At 40.6% G+C, this 23,620-nt stretch overlaps 1 protein-coding gene across 1 annotated transcript in view; it reads right to left on the bottom strand.

Moving 5' to 3' along the window:
• The window catches only part of LOC109951632 (A disintegrin and metalloproteinase with thrombospondin motifs 17-like), a 199,476-nt gene that overhangs the window by 126,664 nt on the left and 49,192 nt on the right, over positions 1-23,620 (bottom strand). The window contains exon 6 of the mRNA XM_020586235.1: positions 1,027-1,167. Within this exon, the coding sequence (XP_020441891.1) occupies positions 1,027-1,167 (141 nt within the window). The remainder of the gene's footprint in view (positions 1-1,026; positions 1,168-23,620) is intronic.

The raw sequence follows: 23,620 nt of genomic DNA, 5'->3' as shown, positions 1-23,620 counted from the left end.
ATTATCAACATTTATCAACATATGAAATTCTAGGATTGACATTATAATCTGCATTAGTAAATATATCTACATGTTTATGTTCGTATCATATGCATTGTAATAGTATCATATGCTTTATGATTTACTTGTGTTAACCATTTCATTGGCTGCAAGAATAGAGGAGACATGTGTAAGGCTGTAAGAGTAGACAGGAAACCACATACAGGAAGTAGACCAGGTTTCCTAGCAACGCTGGCGCTCTTCCTGAATCTGCAGACAACAACTAACTGTTTATAAAGACGTATGTAGGAGGGTAATGTCTATTGAAAGGTCAGGATATGTTGTACTGAGAATTCAAAATCTGCCTGGCAACATGATCACCAAATGAGGGGTCAGGACAAGGTCAACAAACCAACTAAGGAGCGAGGATGAAGGACAACGCGGATGACGTCAGATCTACCATCATGACTATTATAAATTCTCTGTGCAGAGGAAACTCGTGGTTCCGCCTTCCTGCAGCAGCTGTGCACTATACTTCTGTGTAATGGGGCTTCAGATAGAGACGGAACCCAGAGCTCTGTATTGCTTTTCTAGAATATTTTTTCATAAATATTGATTGTAATAAATATCTCAAAGGACAGATTTGTCTTTGAGCATTCTTCATAAAAGGACATGCAGGACTGGTTTAGTCCAACAGCATAATGACAATAAAGATTCTTGACTTGACTTATGCTGGTTCACTGTTTGCTTGCCCCCTGCATGGGGATATATATGTACATGCACATTGAGAGCCAATGTACCAGAGTCAAAATCCTTGTGTGTCGGACACACATGGCCAGTAAAGCTGATTCTGATTTGAAAAGAAATTCAAAAATCTCAAAACACATTTACACATCTCTGGCTACACAAAGTCCTGATTGTACTTCTACACATCCCTGCCCATAATAAAGTGAAAGCAAAGGTCAGCAGTGAAATACATTTAATCTGACAGCATAGGACTAAAAACAGCTTCAAGATTTAGCTTATGTACATCTAGCTGTGTCTCACCTGAGGAAGTTCTCCAGGTCATTGCGGCTGCAGGGCGACCATGACAGGCCACTGGGGTTTCGTCCTTTCACCCATTCACCAGACATAATGTGGGAATGACCGGTGCAGGTGGCGTGGTCCCCATCATGACTCATTCCCATGCTGAAACAAGACATTGACACAGTGTCAAAAATTACTAGAACTGATTATTCAGCAAGAGAGTTTACCAGCTGTCTTAACAGTCCCTGTGTTTTTAGACATATTTTGAAACATTTTAATGCGTGACATTCCGTTGCTCAGTTCCCAGTGTAATGCTTATCTTGGGAGCTACAGCCACTTCTGTGGACAAAGGGTTTACTTGATGGTTAGATGAGACAGAGGTGTGTGTTTTTATTAATTCTCCAGTCCAGTTTTGTTTTATCATCATCTGCTCAGGCAGCCTCAGCTATTACACTCATATGTATGGTTAAGGTATGTATGCTTATTTTTGTGTGTACACAGGGTGGCATTGTCATATTCCCATACCTTAAACAGACGGTAACAGAAACATGTTGTTAAAAGTTAAATCTACAAGCTATAAATTTGTCACAGTTTCTATACCAAGATGTCTCAGATACTTACTGTAACTCAACAAGTGCCATGCCTCTACCCTCTACCCTCTAGTGATTTGACTTTGTCTGTAACTAGATGTGTAATGAATCATGGATCTTAAACTAGACCAGGCCATGAGCCAACAGGGCTCCAGGGGTTTTTCCACAAAAACCCGGTTAAGCATTCAGCATGAGAGAAAGAATGAATCAGCTGACTTGTAAGCCAGCCTTTGTTCAGTGCAAACCAACTTATTTTTCTAATCCTGAAGGCTTTTAAATATGGAAACCAAACTGAACACATTTTCATATGCTCCAACTGGACAACTTGTCATGTAAGAAAGCGCACAGTGCCTGTGCGTCTCTGTTGCAGTTTCACAGACATGGGGATGGGGCAGGCTCATGAGTTCAGCTTTTGACTCCTTCAGTGGAGCCAGGAGTTAATATGTGCCAGAACAAGCCAGGTTCAGATCTGGCACCTCTCAAACGGTGATTGCCATGAATTTGACGGACCTAGCACCTCATTTACACATGAAAGAATCTGAACATATGAATAATATATAAAAGGTCCAAAGTATAAAACTTTGTACAACTAGCCTTTTGTAACAGCATATGAGTAAAATTACAATAGTTAAATACAACAAAAACAGGCAGTTAGGCTAATTATTTCACAACGTAATCAGCCTTCACAGGTTCAGGTGCACATTCATTGCAATATTATGCCTGCCATGGAGCCAAAATGCAAAAAAGTCGCAGCAGGGCGAAGCTGGTCAGAAATCAGAAGGTAACCGGCCAAACTGGACCAAGTTATAAAGCTTACAACTGTTAATAAAAAGGTTAGCAGACTGCAAACCAGTCTGATGATGAGGCCATGAATTTCAAAAGCACATAGGATTGCCCAAGATCACATTGCCAAGGCACGGAGTAACACGAAAGAGGACCCCAGCCCCATGACTGCGTTATGGCCTGTTTTAAATAATGGAAGGTAAGAACATCTTTATTTAATGTTACTGCATTATATAGTTTCTGGTGTGCTTTAAATTTGTTGCTATAATATTCTGAATATAATGTTGATTGGTAGCGAAGTCATGCTTGCTCTTGACTAAACAGATTAGAGACCGTAGCCTCACAGTCCTAATATATTTAGCAACAATTGAACTTGGCATTTAGAACTCACACTTGTAAATGTGAGTCTTCTTCTGTGATTTACTGGTCACTACAAACACACAACAAATAATGTTTTGCCTCTAAGCTGCTCCCTTAATGTGGAAACTATACAAGCGCACTGGTCACTAAGCACATTTTTTTTATTCCAGGACCTCCTCTCCCCACACTGACATGCCAAGTCCATCGCCAAGTGATATTCCAGGACCTCATAATTTACAAGTTAAGTGGAACTTCCTGAAATTGTTTTTATCATACCATACCATACCAACTTTATTTATAAAGCACTAAAAACAACCAGAGTGGACCAAAGTGCTGTACATTGCAATAAAACAGTATATACAGTATTATAAACCCACAAACAACAGTATCAACAACACCCAGATCATTGCTTTTAGTTCCCCTCCATGACAGCTCCAGCATGGAGCCAAAAGTCTCTGGATCCTGTACATACAAAATAAAACCCAGCTGTGTATAACTCTTATGTGATTCCTGCACCATTGAAATAGTCAGATAACATATGTTTTACCTATTAAAAATAAAAGCTAATTTATTTTTAGTGGTACCTGTACAGATCCCCGATAATGTTTTGGAGGAGAGAAAAAAATGAAAGAGGGATAAAAAGAAACAAAGAAAGCAATACAATACATAAAGCAGGGAGATGAAATGTGCAAACTACAGAATATTTATATTTAACATAACATGTATAATAACATTCATAAATCAATCAAAAAAAGCCACAAAAAAATTCATTTATCTGAAATTGTAATCATGAAATATTAGGCCTGGCTTAACCATGGTGCCTTATTGACATACCATACCATACCAACTTTATTTATAAAGCACTAAAAACAACCAGAGTGGACCAAAGTGCTGTACATTACAATAAAACAGTATATATTATAAACCCACAAACAACAATATAAAATATAATCAATATAATAAATGACTAAATCAACACAAAAATAAAATATCAAAATGCAAGGGAAAATAAATGAGTTTTTAAAAGAGACTTAAAAACAGACAGGGTAGAGGCTTGTCTAATGGACAGTAGTAAGTCATTCCAGAGTTTGGGACCAGCAATTGCGAAGGCTTGATCGCCTCTAAGCTTACGCTTTGTTCTTGGGACATTCAAGAGAAGCTGACTGGCTGACCTCAGAGAGCGTGTGGGTGTATGCCAATGAAGCAAATCAGATAAGTAGGATGGGATTTAAAAACAAAGAGTAAAATTTTGTAATGGACCCGAAAATGAACAGGTAACCAATGTAGGGAGCCAGTACTGGAGAGATATGCTCATATTTCCTCGTACCTGTTAAAAGACGCACTGCTGCATTTTGGACCATCTGGACGTGAGTGATAGAAGACTCACCAACCCCAAGATACAACGAATTACAATAGTCCAAACAGGAGGTGATAAGAGCATGAATGAGCGTCTCAAACTGCTGTCTAGAAACAAATGCTTTTACTTTAGCCAACTGTCTTAGTTGAAAACAACTAGATTTAACGACCGCTGCAATTTGGCTGTCGAATCTTAAATCAGGGTCCATCTTGATACCTAAATTTAAAATATTCTTTGTATTATATTGAGCCAATGAGCCCAAGTCAATAGATGGGGAACCAACAGAATCACCAAATACTATCACCTCAGTCTTATCTTCATTCGCTTTAAAAAGTTAAAAGTGAGCCAAGATTTAATGTCATCGAGACATTAAAGAGACATGCAAATTTGAGATGGGCCTAAAATTTGAGAACACTGTGGGATCCAGACCAGGTTTCTCAATCAGCGGCCGCACCACGGCATGTTTAAACATCATTGGAACCAGGCCAGAGGATAAACTACTATTAATAATGGAGAGAACAAATGGCCCTACAACCAGAAAGATTTCCTTTTAAAAACATAATAGATGGGGAACCAACAGAATCACCAAATACTATCACCTCAGTCTTATCTTCATTCGCTTTAAAAAGTTAAAAGTGAGCCAAGATTTAATGTCATCGAGACATTAAAGAGACATGCAAATTTGAGATGGGCCTAAAATTTGAGAACACTGTGGGATCCAGACCAGGTTTCTCAATCAGCGGCCGCACCACGGCATGTTTAAACATCATTGGAACCAGGCCAGAGGATAAACTACTATTAATAATGGAGAGAACAAATGGCCCTACAACCAGAAAGATTTCCTTTTAAAAACATGGAGGAACAGCATCATTTGGGGACCCAGAGGGATTCAGTCGCCCAACAATCTCCTGACAATGGGATAAGGACACACACTCAAACTGGTCGAAGACAGCAGAGCAGGGACGAGAAACAGAAAAATCATAAGCAGGAGATAAAATCTGAGTTCTGGTAGGAAGCACCTTGTCATTAAAAAAGAACAAAAATTTTTGACAAAGGGCAGGGGAAGACTCAAAACAGGCAACCTGAGAGACATTCAGAACTGAGTCAATAACTTTAAACAACACACAAGGCTTATGACAGTTTGACTGAATGATATTAGAGAAATAATTTCTCTTAAAAATTTTCAGTTTTTTGAAAATCACTCCAAGAGTCTCTAAGTATCTGAAGTGACACTTATAGTTTGCCCTTTTTCCACTTGCACTCAGCCCTGCGACACTCACACCTGGCAGTACGGGACTCTTCGTTTAACCAGAGGTCGAGCCTAGTCCTAGGGCGCCTGGTTCTCAATGGTGCCACCGCATTGATGGCGGCCTGACAAGTAGAGTGAAGGTGTAATGCAAGCTCTTCTGCATCAGTAGAATCAGGAATAACGAGGTCTCTATTAACAAAGTCAGAGAATTGAGTGAGAGTGGAGGAATTAAATACACCGCAGAGCCCGGAGCAGCGCAAGGAGCAGTAGGATAACAATTAAGATCAATTGCAAATAACACGGGCAAATGATCAGAAAACACAGCGTCACAGATTTCCAACTCACAAACAGGTACGCCATAAGATAAGATAAGGTTCAAGGTGTGCACATGCTCATTGGTAGGACCAGCCACAGATTGTGTGAGATTAAAAGAATCAATAAGATCTAGAAAGGCCTTAACTAGAGGTTTGTCAGGGGCCCGTTTCAAGAAGGAGGTTTAACAAACTCAGAGTTCAGACCTGAACTCTGAGTTGACTTACACAGAGTTGGAAAACTTGGAGTTTTCGGTTTCAGAACAGCTGAAAAGAGTTGGTTTAATCAACTCTGAGTAGTTTGACTCAGAGTTAGGCGCGTGCCACGCGACTATAAAAAGCCCTGAACAATGGAGTGAAGACATTACGAGTCACCACGGCAACAGGACCAAGCAAAAATAGGTCTGCGTTTTTTCCCCGACAGAAATGGATGTGCTACTACAAGCATATAGTGACTACAAGCCCATATTTTGTAAAAAAAAAAAGCAACACGGCTGCAGCGGCGAAAGAGAAAGAGTTAGCTTGGGGGAAAATAGCTGCCCGAGTCAATGCGTACGTTTACATTTTAATCATACAGTGTTCGGTGTAAGTAATTACTAAATAATGTTAGTAATGTTATTATTTGTCACTTGTAAAGTAAGGAATGGTTCTTAATTCTTCAATAATTGAATGAGTAACTTCAGTAATTGCATAAAATACCGATTTTTGTACGAATTAAAAGTGCAGTTTTATGTCCACCCTTTCTTAAAATTCCTATTGTGGTTGATATGGGATTTGTAAAGTAATGATTAATAAATAATCCAGTACGTTTTATGGAGAGTAATTATTACATTAATCAAAATACTTTTTTAAAAATTGACCCAACACTGATGTAATAATATAAGAATTGAATTTTAATTTTCATGTAGGTGCATTGATGGGAATATGTGTGCCATCAATGCATCCAACCGCATTAGGAAATCCTGAAGGGGATTCTAATTATTAGTTTATTTCCAGAGGCCACAGCAAGATGTTATTAACTGATCATCATTTGTCAGATTAGCCTTACTGAAACGAATTCAATACCACTAACCTGCAATCCTGTGAAACTCCTCTTTAATGGCTCTGAGGGGTTTGTGCCCAGGAAACACAACAAAAAATAACAGAAAGCGCTTGAGGGTGAGGCACACTTTCCGAACTATTCTACATACAGTGGCCTTACTAATGTGCTCTGCATCCCCGATGTTATAAAGAAAACTACCGTTTGCAACAAATCGTAACGCAACACAAAGCATCTGCTCGGATGTAAGAGCACGGCCACGATGGGTGATGTGTCTGATGTATGGGTGGATAAGATTATTGATATATGTTATGGACTCTCTAGAAAAACGGTACCGCTCAAATAAAAATACATGGGGATATGACAAAAAATAAAAAATAAAAAAATAACTCGTGGCCTCATAATCCTCTCCCGACGTAAATGCAATTCCCTGCGAATCAATACAGCGTCCTCATCTACAGGATCCTCTATGAATGGACACGCCATTTTGATCTCTGCGTGACGGAAACGTGTGCAATCTATGAATGTACTGAAAGATTAAATGAGGTATTAAACACCTTTCACTTTAAAAAGAGGCGGAGACCCGGAGGAAACTGAGTTTCCCGACGTGGTTAATTTTAAACCCAAATTGGTTTGCAGTGGAGCTAATGAGATTGTGAAACCTACTCAAAAGAAGTTCTTCAGCAACTTTTGAAAGATTAGCAAGTGCGATAGGTCTATAATTATCTGAGCTGCCCACCTTCCCTGCTTTATCCTTCACCATAGGAACTAAAAGTACTGACATCAAAGAGTCAGGCAGAAACCCGTGCATAACAGAGGCAGTAAAGCATATGGCTAGAAGAGGGGACAACCTGAGACTAGCGCACTTAAGATGTTCAACAGAAATGCGGTCTGGCCCAGTAGCCTTATTTTCAGACAAATGACATATTTCTTGGGAAACGTCATTGGTTTTAAAAGATTCAACATATATTCTTTCTTCATTATATTATATTCTTATTATATTTTTTTATACTTCTTTCATTTGCTGTTACTTTCAGCTGTGCTTCATTTGGTGGCATATTAAAGGAAAGAAAGAAATGAATGAAACATGCATAATATAAGATGTTTATGTTACAGTATGGCTACTGTATGTGTTTGTGGTTGGAGAGGTCTGTGTGTGCATGCGCATCTCTGCATGGAACATATAGGTGGTCCGAGTTGGTTTTAACTAAAACGCAGTTTCAGTCCAAGAAGAGTGCCAAAACTCCAATGAGCTGCCAAATCAGTGTAAAGAGCTGTTTGTGTTCCACCAAAGCAAGCGCAACCTTTCCCTCCCTCCCTCCACCTGCAAGCGGCTGAATGGAGACCTGAACTACGCAGTGTAATCACACGCTGGCTACAGCACTGATCCTTAATGGTTTTCTCAAACACATGGTTTAACTTTAACTTTAACAACAGCCGCAGACTCCATAAGTGAGTGTTCAGTGTCGCTGCAATAACTGGGATAACATATTTTCACTGAAACATGGTGAGAACAGTTGCCTGCCTGGCAATATGGTAAACAGCAGCAGCAAGGTGGATATGTGAGAGAAGGCCTTTATTAACATAAATGCTTTTCTGTGCATTCACAGGTTTAGGCCTAATAAACAGCAGCTCTCGCTACACTACATACACACAGATGCAAACAAGAGAAAATCCATGGCAGACAGGTCTAATTTTCCACTGTTCACACAAAATAAATTAGAAATCTAATTACAACAACTGAATGTAATCCTCACTCAGGAAGTAACATACAGTCAATTATTCCCAGTAGTTCTGGGAATAATAGACTTTTAGATGAACATTTGAAATGCAAAGCAGGCAGCCTGCTGGTTTAGTTTGGATGTCCTTTGTCTTTAAAAAATCTAAAACATTGGGTTTGATTATTTTGCCCAGATTTAACATGATATAACTTCAAAAAAGCCTTGGCACAAGATTATAGACAAGAGAAATGTTTTTTCCTAAAACTACAAGGAAGCACCATTGCTGAAGCAAAGTAAAATGGACAAACCATTCCTCTATGAGATTTAAACCCTGAAACATACATCTAGTGCCAGTGGATTTAAGATTTTGCACCCAGCAGACCTCCTGGGCTCAGCAGCTTCACAGCAACCTCTCTGGCCACCCACAGTAACTTACCCCCACCCGTTCGCTGGCTGAGACTCCCCCAAAATCAATTCTCACCCTGGCTAAAGCAGTACTGTTCATTAGTACCTTTTTAAAAAAGATTACTTAATTTTATTAATGCAGTAATGTGCAATTTTACCATTTTGGCACAGCTGCCATACCCGCAATATAAGTGAAATCTTCTGATGTGCCTCTGTTGTTACCCTGATGACTGACTGAATATAAAAGTGGTAACATTAATAAAGAAATGGTAAGAAGAAGCTGCATAGCTGATATGTGTTAATAACTTAAGAGCAGCATTTACACAGTACTTTCCAAAAGTGCAGGTAAGTACCTCTAAGAATCTTTTCATCCTTGTTTTTACAGTTTAGCTCTCCATCTGATGACAAAACCATTTGAAACTATTTTGATTCATCTGTCAAACACTAGACTGTATAACAGCTTATATGTAGAAAGCAGAGGAAGCTTTTAACAATGAAAGTGTCATGGTATGTTTTAAATAGTTTATGAAATGAAAAGGTATTATTGAAACCACCAAGATATTACAAGTAAAAATGACATTATTTGCATCAAAGGCAGGACTGTGTATACTGCTTATTCCGCATTGTTTGTTACTGTGAATGTTGCTTGTTAATACTGCTTATTTTGTTATATTACACAGCCTTATGCTGGTTTACTGTTTACTTGCCCCTTGCATGGGGATATGTGTACATGCACATTGAGAGCCGATGTACCAGAGTCAAATTCCTTGTGTGTCTGACACACCTGGCCAATAAAGCAGATCCTGATTCTGATTCTGATAAAGCTGATTCTGACTCCTAATGAGTTCATCTACCTGGAATGTGGTGATCAGTGTCAGTGGATCTGAAATTTGCGTGAAATAAAAAAAAAGAGGTTCCATCAAGTCAATGCTAAAATAAAGTAAATGCCAATAAGTGAACATTAACTATGTTAGTTAAAGTTTCCAGGTGTTCGAAGGCCACAGCTATTGCTGCTGTCCAACCTTTGGCTATCTTTGACACAGGCTGTCCGGTAACATTAAACTTACTGAAATACTGTGTGCCATCATTCTTTGAAGGTCTTGCCAGTGCAAATCTTTTTGTTAATCTTTACAAAAGAGAAAGAGAGACAGAAAAGAAGAATACTGCTGTTTATTCAACACAAGCTCATTGTGAGTCCAGAAGCTGGAGGAAGCAGCATGCAAGCACCTTGTCAGTTACCCCCACACAGCAGACATCAAATACTTCTTTAGGCCTTAAAATCTTTTTACTTTCTTTTTTTTATTGAACTGTTTTTTTTTTAATGCAAAGCAGGGTAAGAGTAACAAAGTGTAGAGAACACAGGGGATACAGACAATAACACCAATGCACAGCAGAAAAATAAAGGAGGCCAACTATGGATGATTATCCTGTCGCCAAGCCAACGACAGTAAGCCTGACTGCATCCCTTGTAATGCAGAGGTGTTCGGGAAGTCCAAAAAGGGGTCCCAGGTCCTGTAAAAACGGTATGGTTTATCCTGTACAGCTGTAGAGAAAGCTTCCATAGGGATCATGCTTATTACTGTTTGTATCCACTGCTGAACAGATGAGGTTTGTCGGAAATCCACGGAACCATGATGCATTTATAGGCACAGTGTAGTAGAGTATGTACTGTGTTCTTAGAAAAACCCACAGGCAGTTTGCCAGTCAGACCTAGGAGACAAGTCCTTGCTCCAAATTTCAGTTGGCACTTAAATATTACACAAAGCTTAGCTATAATTGTAGCCCAAAACTGCAGAATAACAGGACACCTCCACAGACAAAGAAAATGGGTACCAACTGCCGACTGACACTTGTTACACAGTTCTGAGAGATTTGGGTACATTCTATGTCTCTTCTCTGGGGTTATATAAAGCCTATGCAGGATTTTAAATAGTTTTTCTCAAATAGAGTTTGATGCTAATGATTTAAAAGGTTGATTACATAGCTCACTCCAGGTCTCAGCCCCTATAGTTCCCAAATCCAATTCCCACAAGCCCCTAACATTGTTGGAGTTTTCAGTGTTGAGGTAACATAGAGCATTGTAAATTTTTTTTGTAAATGATTTAAGCCGCGTGAAGCTGCCAATAATGTTGAGGGATGAACTCAATTATAGAGTCATATGAGGATAAGTGAAAAACAGTTTCTTTAATAAGAGCACGGACACCAAAATGATACACGTGAACACGAAACACACCCTCAGGTTGGACCTCCCACTATATTGCCTTAATTTATACCATTTTTAACTTGCCTTTAATGGCAAAATGATGCAAACTTACACAGCCGAGGAATCCACAGCAAGATGTCAGAGAGGGAAGTCCGAAAAGTTGATACCTTTTTGAGACCAACCAGCAAGGCCAGCTGGGAGGCCTGGTGTAAAGTCTGGGTTTTCATGCATAGGAGTAAGTGAAGAAAGACAATCATAAGGATAAGGATAATCATACAGTGCCTTGCTAAAGTATTCGGCCCCCTTGAACTTTGCGACCTTTTGCCACATTTCAGGCTTCAAACATAAAGATATAAAACTGTAATTTTTTTGTGAAGAATCAACAACAAGTGGGACACAATCATGAAGTGGAATGAAATTTATTGGATATTTCAAACTTTTTTAACAAATAAAAAACTGAAAAATTGGGCGTGCAAAATTATTCAGCCCCCTTAAGTTAATACTTTGTAGCGCCACCTTTTGCTGCGATTACAGCTGTAAGTCGCTTGGGGTATGTCTATCAGTTTTGCACATCGAGAGACTGAAATTTTTGCCCATTCCTCCTTGCAAAACAGCTCGAGCTCAGTGAGGTTGGATGGAGAGCGTTTGTGAACAGCAGTTTTCAGTTCTTTCCACAGATTCTCGATTGGATTCAGGTCTGGACTTTGACTTGGCCATTCTAACACCTGGATATGTTTATTTGTGAACCATTCCATTGTAGATTTTGCTTTATGTTTTGGATCATTGTCTTGTTGGAAGACAAATCTCCGTCCCAGTCTCAGGTCTTTTGCAGACTCCATCAGGTTTCCTTCCAGAATGGTCCTGTATTTGGCTCCATCCATCTTCCCATCAATTTTAACCATCTTCCCTGTCCCTGCTGAAGAAAAGCAGGCCCAAACCATGATGCTGCCACCACCATGTTTGACAGTGGGGATGGTGTGTTCAGGGTGATGAGCTGTGTTGCTTTTACGCCAAACATAACGTTTTGCATTGTTGCCAAAAAGTTCGATTTTGGTTTCATCTGACCAGAGCACCTTCTTCCACATGTTTGGTGTGTCTCCCAGGTGGCTTGTGGCAAACTTTAAATGACACTTTTTATGGATATCTTTAAGAAATGGCTTTCTTCTTGCCACTCTTCCATAAAGGCCAGATTTGTGCAGTATACGACTGATTGTTGTCCTATGGACAGAGTCTCCCACCTCCGCTGTAGATCTCTGCAGTTCATCCAGAGTGATCCTGGGCCTCTTGGCTGCATCTCTGATCAGTCTTCTCCTTGTATGAGCTGAAAGTTTAGAGGGACGGCCAGGTCTTGGTAGGTTTGCAGTGGTCTGATACTCCTTCCATTTCAACATTATTGCTTGCACAGTGCTCCTTGGGATGTTTAGCTTGGGAAATCTTTTTGTATCCAAATCCGGCTTTAAACTTCTCTACAACAGTATCTCGGACCTGCCTGGTGTGTTCCTTGTTCTTCATGATGCTCTCTGTGCTTTAAACGGACCTCTGAGACTATCACAGTGCAGGTGCATTTATATGGAGACTTGATTCCACACAGGTGGATTCTATTTATCATCATTAGTCATTTAGGTCAACATTGGATCATTCAGAGATCCTCACTGAACTTCTGGAGAGAGTTTGCTGCACTGAAAGTAAAGGGGCTGAATAATTTTGCACGCCCAATTTTTCAGTTTTTTATTTGTTAAAAAAGTTTAAAATATCCAATAAATTTCATTCCACTTCATGATTGTGTGCCACTTGTTGTTGATTCTTCACAAAAAATTATAGTTTTATATCTTTATGTTTGAAGCCTGAAATGTGGAAAAAGGTCGCAAAGTTCAAGGGGGCCGAATACTTTCGCAAGGCACTGTATATCCAAATAGATATGGGGAACACATTACATTTTTAAATCAAACCTCTGCATCAGTTTCAACAATCACAAGTTGTTTTTTGACAGGTTTTCCACAGCCCCCACTCGTTCGCATAGCTATGCAGCGGTTGGTAGCCCCGTCTGTAATCATAGATAACAACAGAGTAACTGTTTTTGGAGATAAACAGCAGTTCTCTGTCATAACGTCTTTTGTAAGAGAGAGCAGAACCCCCGTCTTATCAGGAACACAAAAAAGTACTGCTTACAAATGAGCCGCATCTGTTTCACCAGTCACAACGGCTCAGGTAAGTGAAACATTTTGTAAATTCCATTATAAATAGCCCAGGTTTAAAGAATGGGGTTAAAGAATGTTTTGAGGATGTCCAGACAGACCAGCATAGCCTCTGAAGGGTTGGACTTAACCCAATTTCAAGACTGATTAGACAGAACGATCCAATCCAACTTTTCTGTATTAACAGACACTAGCTTGGAACTTGTTTTACAGGTTGTCAGAAGCCCCACCGGTGGCGGTAAATGCCAGTTACAAAAAACTCTGACCTGTGAGGTTTTTAAAAAGAAACAGAGATTTCTTTACATCGTTGAAAATAAAGATAATCAGCTGTGTTTTGCCATCCACCTCGCTCATCTCATGTTCCCAGAAATCACAGACGCAGAGGTGCTGAGCAGAACTCGTGAGTTGCAGAGAGAGGCTGGTCTAACCTAGCAGACGCCTGTGGGTTTTACAGACATGCAAAAATTTGAAGAGGTCACCCAACATAAAATTGTGGTGTTTTACAGAACAGATAAAGAGCATCTGAATATATTTCAAACCTCAAGCGCTCCAAAAGATGAAACATTATACCTGTTCCTCTTTGAAAACCATTATTATGGGGTAAAAAATCCAAAAGCGTTCATAGGTACAAAATATCTATATAACTACTGCCACAGAGGTTATGACAATCATCTCAAGCGTAAATGCTCAGGTCACTGCAATGTGTGTTTTGACGCAGACTGCGCAGGCATGCAAACACCCCCCGCGGAGAGTGTGGTGTGTGACCGCTGTAACCGCAGGTGCTCCTCCCCCTACTGTCTGATGAAACACAGAGAGATGACCTGGCACCCCCAGATTCACAATGCGACTCGCCGAAGTTGAAGTCAAAAGCGAGGGCACAAACTCATTGTCTTTCTTTAAGTCCTGGCTCCCTGAATTGGTTGACATTGGCTCGAGCTTTAAAGGAGGTGCTGTAAAAATTGATGAGCAAAACAATCGCACAGTTGCTCACCGCCCTCATCCAGGACAACGGCCCCACGCTGTCATCATAAAGCTACACAACTTTTAGGATAAAGTCTGGATCATGCAGACTGCCAGAAAGAAGCAGTCGCTGAGTTATGACGCTACAATCATGATATTTGAGGATTTCTCTGCCGCAGTCGTAAAAAAGCGACAGGAATTCACCTCAGCGAAACAATGTCTCAGAGAGAGGGGGATTCCTTTTGCAATGTTGTACCCAGCCATCCTCAGGATCAAACACAATGGGGAGGATAAAGTCTTTAAGCATCCAAAGGATGTAGCAGCATACCTGGATAAAATGCCATATCCTGGGATGTCACCATCAGCAACCTCCTCTGGCTGATGGACCCTCTTCACACTCCCACGGTTAGGCCTACTGCTCCCACTGCTTACTTTACCCAGAATGTGAGCAAAATTTTGACTCTTGTCAGACCCCGTATTTATCTGGGTAAGAGTATTGACATGCCTTCACTTATTGGGTGTACTTACTCCCTACGCCAACCTGTGGCTCATCCCAAAAAAGAAAAATCTGAGAAGAAAATAGAGTTTAATTCTGCATGGACAGATTCCTATGCTTTCACTGCCAATGACGCTGACTTACCTGTGTACTTGATATGTGGTGAGAAATTAGCAAACAACAAAAAATGAAACATTGAAAGACATTTTCAAAACAAGCACTCAGCATTTTCTGAAAAGTACCCAACTGAAGATGGGCGAATAAGAGCAATTTCAGAGCTACTACGGAAAGTTGAGCAGAGCAAACATACTTTTGAGAAGTGGATGAACTCTCCAAACTCAACTACAGCTGCTAGTTTTGTGGCAGCTCATGAGATCTTAAAGAGGGGGAAGCCATTCACAGACGGAAAATACATGAAAGAATTGTTCATAAAAATATCAGAGCATCTATTCTCCGAATTCAAAAACAAACAGGAAATTATTCAGAAAACTAGAGAAATGCATTTCCTGTCGTAAATGCATGTGGATGCTGATAAGCTGAAAGATCATCCTGAAAATGCCTGAAATCAATTGCTGAGGCTGAAGTTCTTTGTTGAATAATCTGAAGGATGAGATGCAATAAAGTAGGAATGGCCTTGAAGAGCTGAACATTTTGATACCTGAATGGCTTTTCTAGTTGAAGGTATGCTGAACTTATTAATAAAATGTTTAACATTTTGATATATGAAAGGCATATCTACCTGAAAATATGCTGAAGTACAATTTTCTCATTAATTTGAATGGGGAAAATTTTCAAAATTAAACTAAATATTTCAGAAGTGTGAAGTGTATAAAAATCCTGAGTCGAAAAATAAATGTCCTGGGAGACTTGAACATTTTGATACCTGAAATACCTGAAAGTATGCTTAAGTAGAATTTCCTGATTCATTTGAAAGGGGCGAACTTTTCAGAATAAAGCTAAGTATTTTAAAAGTGTAATGTTTAGAAAAATTGTTAATAGAAGCATGAATGTCCTTGAAGAGCTGAACATTTGGATACCCAAAATAGGTGAAGGTATGCTGAAGTAGAATTTTCCCATTCATTTGAATCAGGGAAATCTTTCAAAATAAAGCTAAATATTTCAGCGGTATGACGTTTAGAAAAATTCTGAATAGCAGCATGAAAGTCCTTGAAGAGCTGAACATTTTAATAGCTGAAAGCATGCTGAAGTAGAATTTTCCCATTCATTTGAATAGGGCAAGATTGTCAAAATAAAGCTAAATATTTAAAAATATGAAGTTTAGAAAACTTCTGAGTAGTAGTATGAATGTCCTTGAAGAGCTGAACGTTTTCCCACCTGAAATAGGTGAAAGTATGCTGAAGTAGAATTTTCACATTCATTTGAATGGGGCAAAATTTTCAAAATAAAGCTAAATATACCTGCCAAAATACAGGCAGCACATCACCTGTTTCACCAGGGACAAAGTCACACTGGACCACTGCTACACAACAATAAAAGATGCCTATCAATCTGTCCCCAGTGCAGCCCTTGGACTCTCTGATCACTGTATGGGCCATCTTATTCCAACCTACAGGCAAAAAACTTAAAGGTGCAAAGCCTGCGGTCAAAACAGTGAAGAGCTGGACTGAGGAGGCTAAGTCAGAGCTACAGGCTTGCTTTGACTGCACAGACTGGAGTGTATTTGAGTCTACAGCTACAGACCTGGATGAACTCACTGACACTGTGACATCTTATATCAGTTTCTGTGAGGATGTGTGTGTGCCCAAAAAGACCTTCTGCACATACAACAACAACAACAAGCCCTGGTTTACAGCAAGACTCAAGCAGCTTTGTCGTGCCAAAGAGGAGGCTTACAGGACTCTGTACAACCAGGCAAGGAAAACACTGACAAGGGAGATCAGAGCAGTAAAGAGGAGCTATTCTGAAAAGCTGAAAGCTCAGGTTTCAGCCAATGATCCCTCATCTGTGTGGGGGAGCCTGAAAACCATCACTGGCTATAGAAAACCCTCCCCCCGGCTGTGGAGCATAAAAGAAAATAAACGGTGGTCTCACTTTGCTGGGGCTTTCTTCCTGGGCATGTGTGCAGGTATGTTGTCCTTCATGTGCTGGACATCCTTCTGATCTTTCTGGAATAATTTCTCAAGATCCTGAAACACCAACATCTTATGCTTCAATGCATACAGTGCAGACTCAGTATGTGGACAGTTAACTCTCAGCTTTAAAACTGCTTTAACTAAGACTTAGCACAAATTCACATAAATCAAGAAAAAAACTGTAGAAGTGTTGACTCCCTGCTGTACTAAACCAGACACAGATGGTGTGACCCCCTCCTGCCTCAAAGTGTGTGCTGATCAGCTGGCCCCCATCTTCACACTTATCTTCAACAGGCTACTGGAGCTGTGTGAAGTCCCCTCCTGCTTCAAACGCCCCATCATCCCAGTCCCCAAGAAAACCCCCATCAGTGGACTGAATGACTACAGACCTGTCACCCTGACATCTGTAGTAGTGAAGTCCTTTGAAAGACTGGTGCTGGCCCACCTGAAGGACATTGTAGACCCCCTGCAGTCTGCCTACTGGGCAAACAGGTCAGTGGACGATGCAGTGAACATGGCACTGCATTACATCCTGCAACACCTCGACTCCCCAGGGACTTATGCACGGGCCCTCTTTGTGGACTTCAGCTCAGCATTCAACACCATCATCCCGAACATCCTCCACTCCAAACTGACCCAGCTCACTGTGTCTGCCCCCACCTGTCAGTGGATTACTACCTTTTTGACAGCTGGAGCAGCAAGTGAGGCTGGGGAAAACCACATCCAGCACCCAGACAATAAGCACAGGTTCCCTCCAGGGATGTGTGCTCTCCCCTCTGCTGTTTCACTCTACACCAACGACTGCATCTCAAAGGACCCCTCTGTCAAGGACCCCAGCACCCCTCTGTGTGCTAAATTAGAATTTGCCCATTCATTTGAATGGGGCAACATTTTCAGAATAAAGCTGAATATTTTTAAAAAGTATGAAGTTTAGAAAAATCCTAAATAGAAGCATGAATATCCTTGAAGAGCTGAACATTTTCATACCTGAAAGAGCTGAAATTATGCTGAAGTAGAATTTTCCCATTCATTTGAATGGGGCAAGATTTTCAAAATAAAGCTAAATATTTCAAAAGTATGAAGTTTAGAAAAATTCTGAAAAGAAGCATGAATGTCCTTGAAGAGCTGAACATTTTGATAGCAGAAATAGATGAAAGTGTGCTGAAGAAGAATTTTCCCATTCATTTGAATGGGTCAAGATTAATGTCATTGTGGAGCTGAACATTTTGATAGCTGAATGGTTTTGCTAGCTGAAGGTGTGCTGAACTAATTGAATGCCGAAAAACATACGGAGGAAACCATAATAATAATAATAATAAAGAACAGGATAACATAGTATGGATGCTGATTCAGCATCCATACAATAAATAAAGAACAGAAGAGCACAGTGTGGATGCTTTACAGCATCCACACAATTAAAGAAATGCCTCTCTCTGCAAAGACTGTCAAGGGCAGGATCATTAAAATGGCAACAAACATCACCAGTAAGCAAACTGATGACATCAATTCAGCTCAAGAATATTCAATTGCCTGTGATGAGTCAGGTGATGTAAATGATATTGAGCAGACAGCACCCCCAGCCAATCAGAATCGTTGTCCTGCCCCCTAAACCCCTCCAACCCCCTGCATCTGTTGACAGAGATAAGGAAGTTGTGGTTAACTGTATTTGATTGATATTAAAGACATCTGATGTAGCCCCACCCCACATATGCTTGTATAGATAAGTATATAACGAATAACTGTATTTTATTGATATTAAAAATATTGGTTGTAGCCCCACCCCACATATGCTTGTATAGACAAGTACAGTATATAACGAATAACTGTATAACTATATTTGATTGATAATAAAGGGTGTGTCCAGACAAACCGTTGTCTTATCAGCAACTACATACTCATGCCCGTTTCTTTATAAAAAAAGGGTGGGTTATTCACAGGGTTCTAGAGCAAAAAAAGTTTTTCATTCAGCAATTAGTCTGTATTAGCATCCGAGAAAAATGGCTTGGAGTGGTTAGAAATAAACCAGAGTCCAGAGTAATATGTAATAGAACAGTATGTACTTCACATATAGATATTATTTGTACTAGTTGTGTGAGGGAGAGCTGAGTGGTTATGGGTTCATTAAGTTCATGTGAGTTGGACAATGGGCTTATGTAAGTTGGTCAAGATGTTTCCTGTTTTTGAAGTACATCTCAGGGTGTTGTCTCCCGAAACTGGGGACAGGAAGCTAAGTTCAGAAATTGATGCAACAGCTGCTGATAAAAAAAGTGAGCCTGAAGGAGAGAGGATGACCATGCTACCGTGAACAGTAAACCACGTACTTTTGGGGACCCAGCCGGCTGGGGGGAGACGCTGACTGACTTGGGACTGACAACAAATGACCTGACTGACTGGTGTTCTGACAATCTTCTTATGCTTTATCTATCACATTGCAGGAGGAGAGGCTCTGTTCTCTGATCTCTGTTCTCTGTTCCCTAACTACAAGATTATGTGTTTAAATACTACTCTATTCAGAATAATTGTAATATTAAATGATCCTTTATATTGGGATGGTTTGTCTGAATTAATTTAGTCGGTATCACACTCTAGCCACGACAGGCTTCTTCTTCTTATCCGCATGAGAAATTGCATGGAGTCATCAGCAACACCCCTGTGATTATCATGGAGTAGTCTGAGCTAACCAAGGCCCACAAGAAACCCACCATGCATCTAGTTCAGATTCAGAAGCCACCCACAGCTTCGCTTCGAGGTGAACTGAAACTACAATCAGGCTATTTCGACTATGTGTTTCACTACACTTCTGGAGAACTGTCTTTTTACTAGTTGCAATAAGGTGAAACTTTCGCCCCGGACACTAGAAGAACCCCGATCACCGCTAGCGACTGGGATATTCTAAAATGTCTAGTTATAGAATACCTTAAAGAATGTTTTGAAAATTCAAGCCATGATGATGATGATGATGAACAACCGGATAAGAAAATGCCCCGTTTTATGGAGCAGGCCGAAAACATGAAGGTGCGACTGACGGAGGTGTTGTGAAAGAATCAGTCAAATCCAGGATTCTTTAAAGCTGTTTGGGAGACGCAAACCACACCCTCCAGCCGCTGGTATTACAAGATCACAGCACAATCACCAGGTGACAGAAATGGCACCATGTCTATGAACCGATTCAACACTGAATGGGGCGTTTTCCAGCAGACCCTCAACATGCCCTGCAAAGCCTGGCTGGAAATATTTATCAAATGGGGAGATGAAATCACCAACCTGTGGTTGTTAGCATTCACTAGCCTTTGAGGACCAGACTCTCACCATCTGACAACTATGGCTTCTTTCGATACAACTCCATCCTATGCTGAGATATTAGCCCTTAAACCAGGCTATTGCTGCGATGAGGGGGCGCATCCGTTTTGTTTAACACCGAAGGATCCTCACCAAGTCCTCACCACAATCTCTGAGGAGACCGACTGTCTTGATGGGCCTATGCACAAGATGTTTTGGGATACGCTGAAATCCTTTGTGACTCGCATCTTGCACGTAGCAATTCGTGAACTCTGTGAATTTCTCTGCTACGGATGTCAGATCTCTCACCCCAGTCAAATGCAGCATAGCTGTCTCTTTGGAGTCCCCAACCTTTTTCTGGAGAAACACTACAAGGTGCTTAAGAAGCACGTGCTCACTAGCTGTTTCATCATCGCTGCACCAAAGTTGCCGGGAAAATATGACATCACAGCGTCTGAAGGAGAGGTGATTCGAGCCACCGAAAACATTTTAGAGGAGCTACATAGAGTGGTGGAGCTGGTGGTGCGCTCTGCTTGCTGCCAGGCCATCAGACGTAGAACCTGTTTGCACAAGGCAGTATTGGTCCCTATGGCTCCGTCTGGCCTCTGTGCTACTGGGACTTCTATTCTTTATAGAAGGGCTTACAGCCTGGACTCCCCCTCTTCAGGTCCTGGTTGGCCCATGCTTGGTTCAAGTTCACAGCAGCCCCATACAGATAGGACATCCCACTCGTCTGCACGCACACACACAAACCTGTCTGCTGTGGCTGTACAGGTAGGGAGTTATCCGTATTCTAGACACTAGTCTTCCACTGCATCTTGGTGTATATGTGGAGTGTATGAAATGCGTGTCTGCTGTGGATTAACTGGTGTCTGTGCTTCTTTGTGTACTTATCAGTGTGGTGTAAGCTTATGGAAAAGTCCCAGCTTTTAAGGAATTATGTAACTGCCATTGTTGTGGTATTTACATGATGTGTGTTTTTTCCCACACATGGTCCATGGCTCTGCAGGTGTTCACTCATTTTAAATCATTTGTGTTGCAGTGACAAAAGGGCAAGCGAAGCAACACTTTTCTTCCTACAGCAAAGGATCAACAAAGGCTTTCAGACTAGCTGGGAAAACCTCCAGCATGTCTTGTTACCACCATGGTCTTGCTTTGTCAACTTCCACAACACACAGACCTACTCCAATCTTGCACTAGGCTCAAATGATTTGCCCCAGCTGACTGTGGTTAGCCTGCAGTGTTTCAGTTTGCTGCTGCAGTGCTCCAGTTTTGCCTCAGGGACCATTAACATTTTAATATATGTGGTTTTATCTTAATATACTGTGGTTTTTTTTTTTCTTGCTGCTTGAACCTTTTTATTTGATGAGAAAATGTGTGTATTGATAGTAATATTGAGTTTGTGGTTATCAATTTGCTGTCAGGCTTGTTTCACATATGTTGTTGATTGTTTGCACACTCTTCATCTTTCTCCAGGGCCAGTGTCGGCCTCTGTGCCGGTATGACTTCTTGGACCTTGGAGATGTAGAGGAGAATGTTCACCGTGCTCAGGCCTGCAAAACAATGAGACACTTCATTGTGGACCCAGAACTGGCAAAAGTAGTAGCACAGCACCTAGGACCCGAGGATGCTAAAACTGTTATCTTTGAATGTAACCCAGGTATGTCTTTGTAGAATATTTAAGTCGGGGTGAAACACAAAAGGTAGACTGGATATTGATGTGTTCGTTTGGTGTGTAACAGTCATTAAATTTGGCACAAACATGAACAAAGTAAACTATTCTGTTTTTGACTCGGGTGCCAAAGTGAAAGATATGTGTACATGTTTGGATGATTTCTATGTTTGTGGACTCTATTAGTTTTGTCAGTGAAACAACAGTAAATTGACCAGCTGTGTTTTTGTCTGCCTCTCTTAGGTCCTGGGGTGTTGACTAGGACACTGCTTAATGCTGGCGCTCAGAGAGTTGTGGCTCTTGAAGGGGACAGGCCCTTCCTTAACGATCTACAGGTAAAACAAACACCTCTTAGAATCATATGACTTTTTGTATCCATATGTGGTCCTTATCCCGAGTTTCAACCGAACTCATTTTAAATATGAGACATTATTTCTTCAGTTTTCTTTTTTGCCTTGACATTGCAAATTATTTTTTCATGTTGTAGGAGTTGGAAGGTCGTCTTGATGGTCAGTTGGAAGTGGTCCACTGCGATTACTTTAAACTAGACCCTATTGGCAGTGGAATTGTAAGACCCCCAGTCATGTCTGCTGACAAACTGTTCACTGATCTGGGAATATCAGAATCTAGCTGGACTGATGGTGAGAGAAAAATATGCACACAAACAGTGCAGCGACCTGTGTTGTAAAATCTCTTTCTCATACATAAATGGATACAAAGGGGATTCCTTTAGTTCAGCCTCTCTGGCTGCAAACACACCCCACCTCTTTCATACAGTAAACATTATTCTAATGCTTGGAAGTGAAATGAATCCTTCCTTTGAGCATAAAGGCTTAATACACTTGATTATTGCTCACAGGTTTCAAGGGTTTAAATGAAAATTTTAAGAATCAAGAATGGTTTAAAAAAAAAAAAGTAAAATCATATTTAATTAGTGCGAGGGTTTGCCATGTAGCTTTTATGTAGTAACCCACTTAACTGATTGGACACTGCCATGTACAGTGCACAGTCAATCTAAAGTGTGTGTGTGTGTGTGTATCTAGACATCCCAGTGAAGGTGGTGGGTATCATGCCCCAGCGTAATGAGCGCGGCACGCTGCTGAAGATGATTTACGCTTTGTTTCAACGGCTAAGTGTCTACAGATATGGAAGGATAGAGCTCAACCTCTTCATAAGCGAGAAGGAGTACCTGGTAAAAGAATGTTCAGTCTCTGTCAGTCAAGTATAACATGGTGTGTCTTTGTCTGCATGAGGATGAAGTTGGCTATATTCATCTCCCCAGATCTGAGCCAGTTCACATGCTGCACTTGTTAGTATTACCAACACAATTTAGTGATTAGGCCTGAAGATTGCCATGTCCATGCTGACAGTCACAAGTCAAGGGAGACATAATCTGACTGTGTGTTTCTTTGATCCCTGTGGATTTCTCCTTCAGAAACTGGTGGCACGTCCGGGTCAAATGATGAACTACAGAGCCTTCGGTGTCCTCTGGCAGATGGCCTGTGATATCGAACTCCTGCACAAGGTAGCGTACGGGGAAGGATGCCAATAACATTTTGATTATGCAACTGTTATATAAAGATGATGGTGCATGTTTAGCTCAACTTAGCATTGTGATGTTTTCACCACAGTGGAGAATACATTTAAGCATTAAAAATGACAAATTGCATCCCGTAATGATCAATACGAAAAAATGTGGATTAAAAGTTATTTGACACAAAGAGATCAAATTGTGAAGTTGGGTGAATACCAATCGAGTGAGCTGGATATTGTATGTGGAGTGCCTCAGGGTTCTGTTTTGGGACCTAAATTATTTATATTATACATTAACGATATATGCAAGGTTTCTGATTTAGTGAAAGTGGTTTTATTTGCTGATGACACTACCATATGGGCATCGGG

Source organism: Monopterus albus, unplaced genomic scaffold, assembly GCF_001952655.1.
Source record: "Monopterus albus unplaced genomic scaffold, M_albus_1.0 scaffold399.1, whole genome shotgun sequence".
In the NCBI taxonomy this organism is placed as follows: Eukaryota; Metazoa; Chordata; class Actinopteri; order Synbranchiformes; family Synbranchidae; genus Monopterus; species Monopterus albus.
This window is presented reverse-complemented; position numbering and strand designations above follow the sequence as displayed.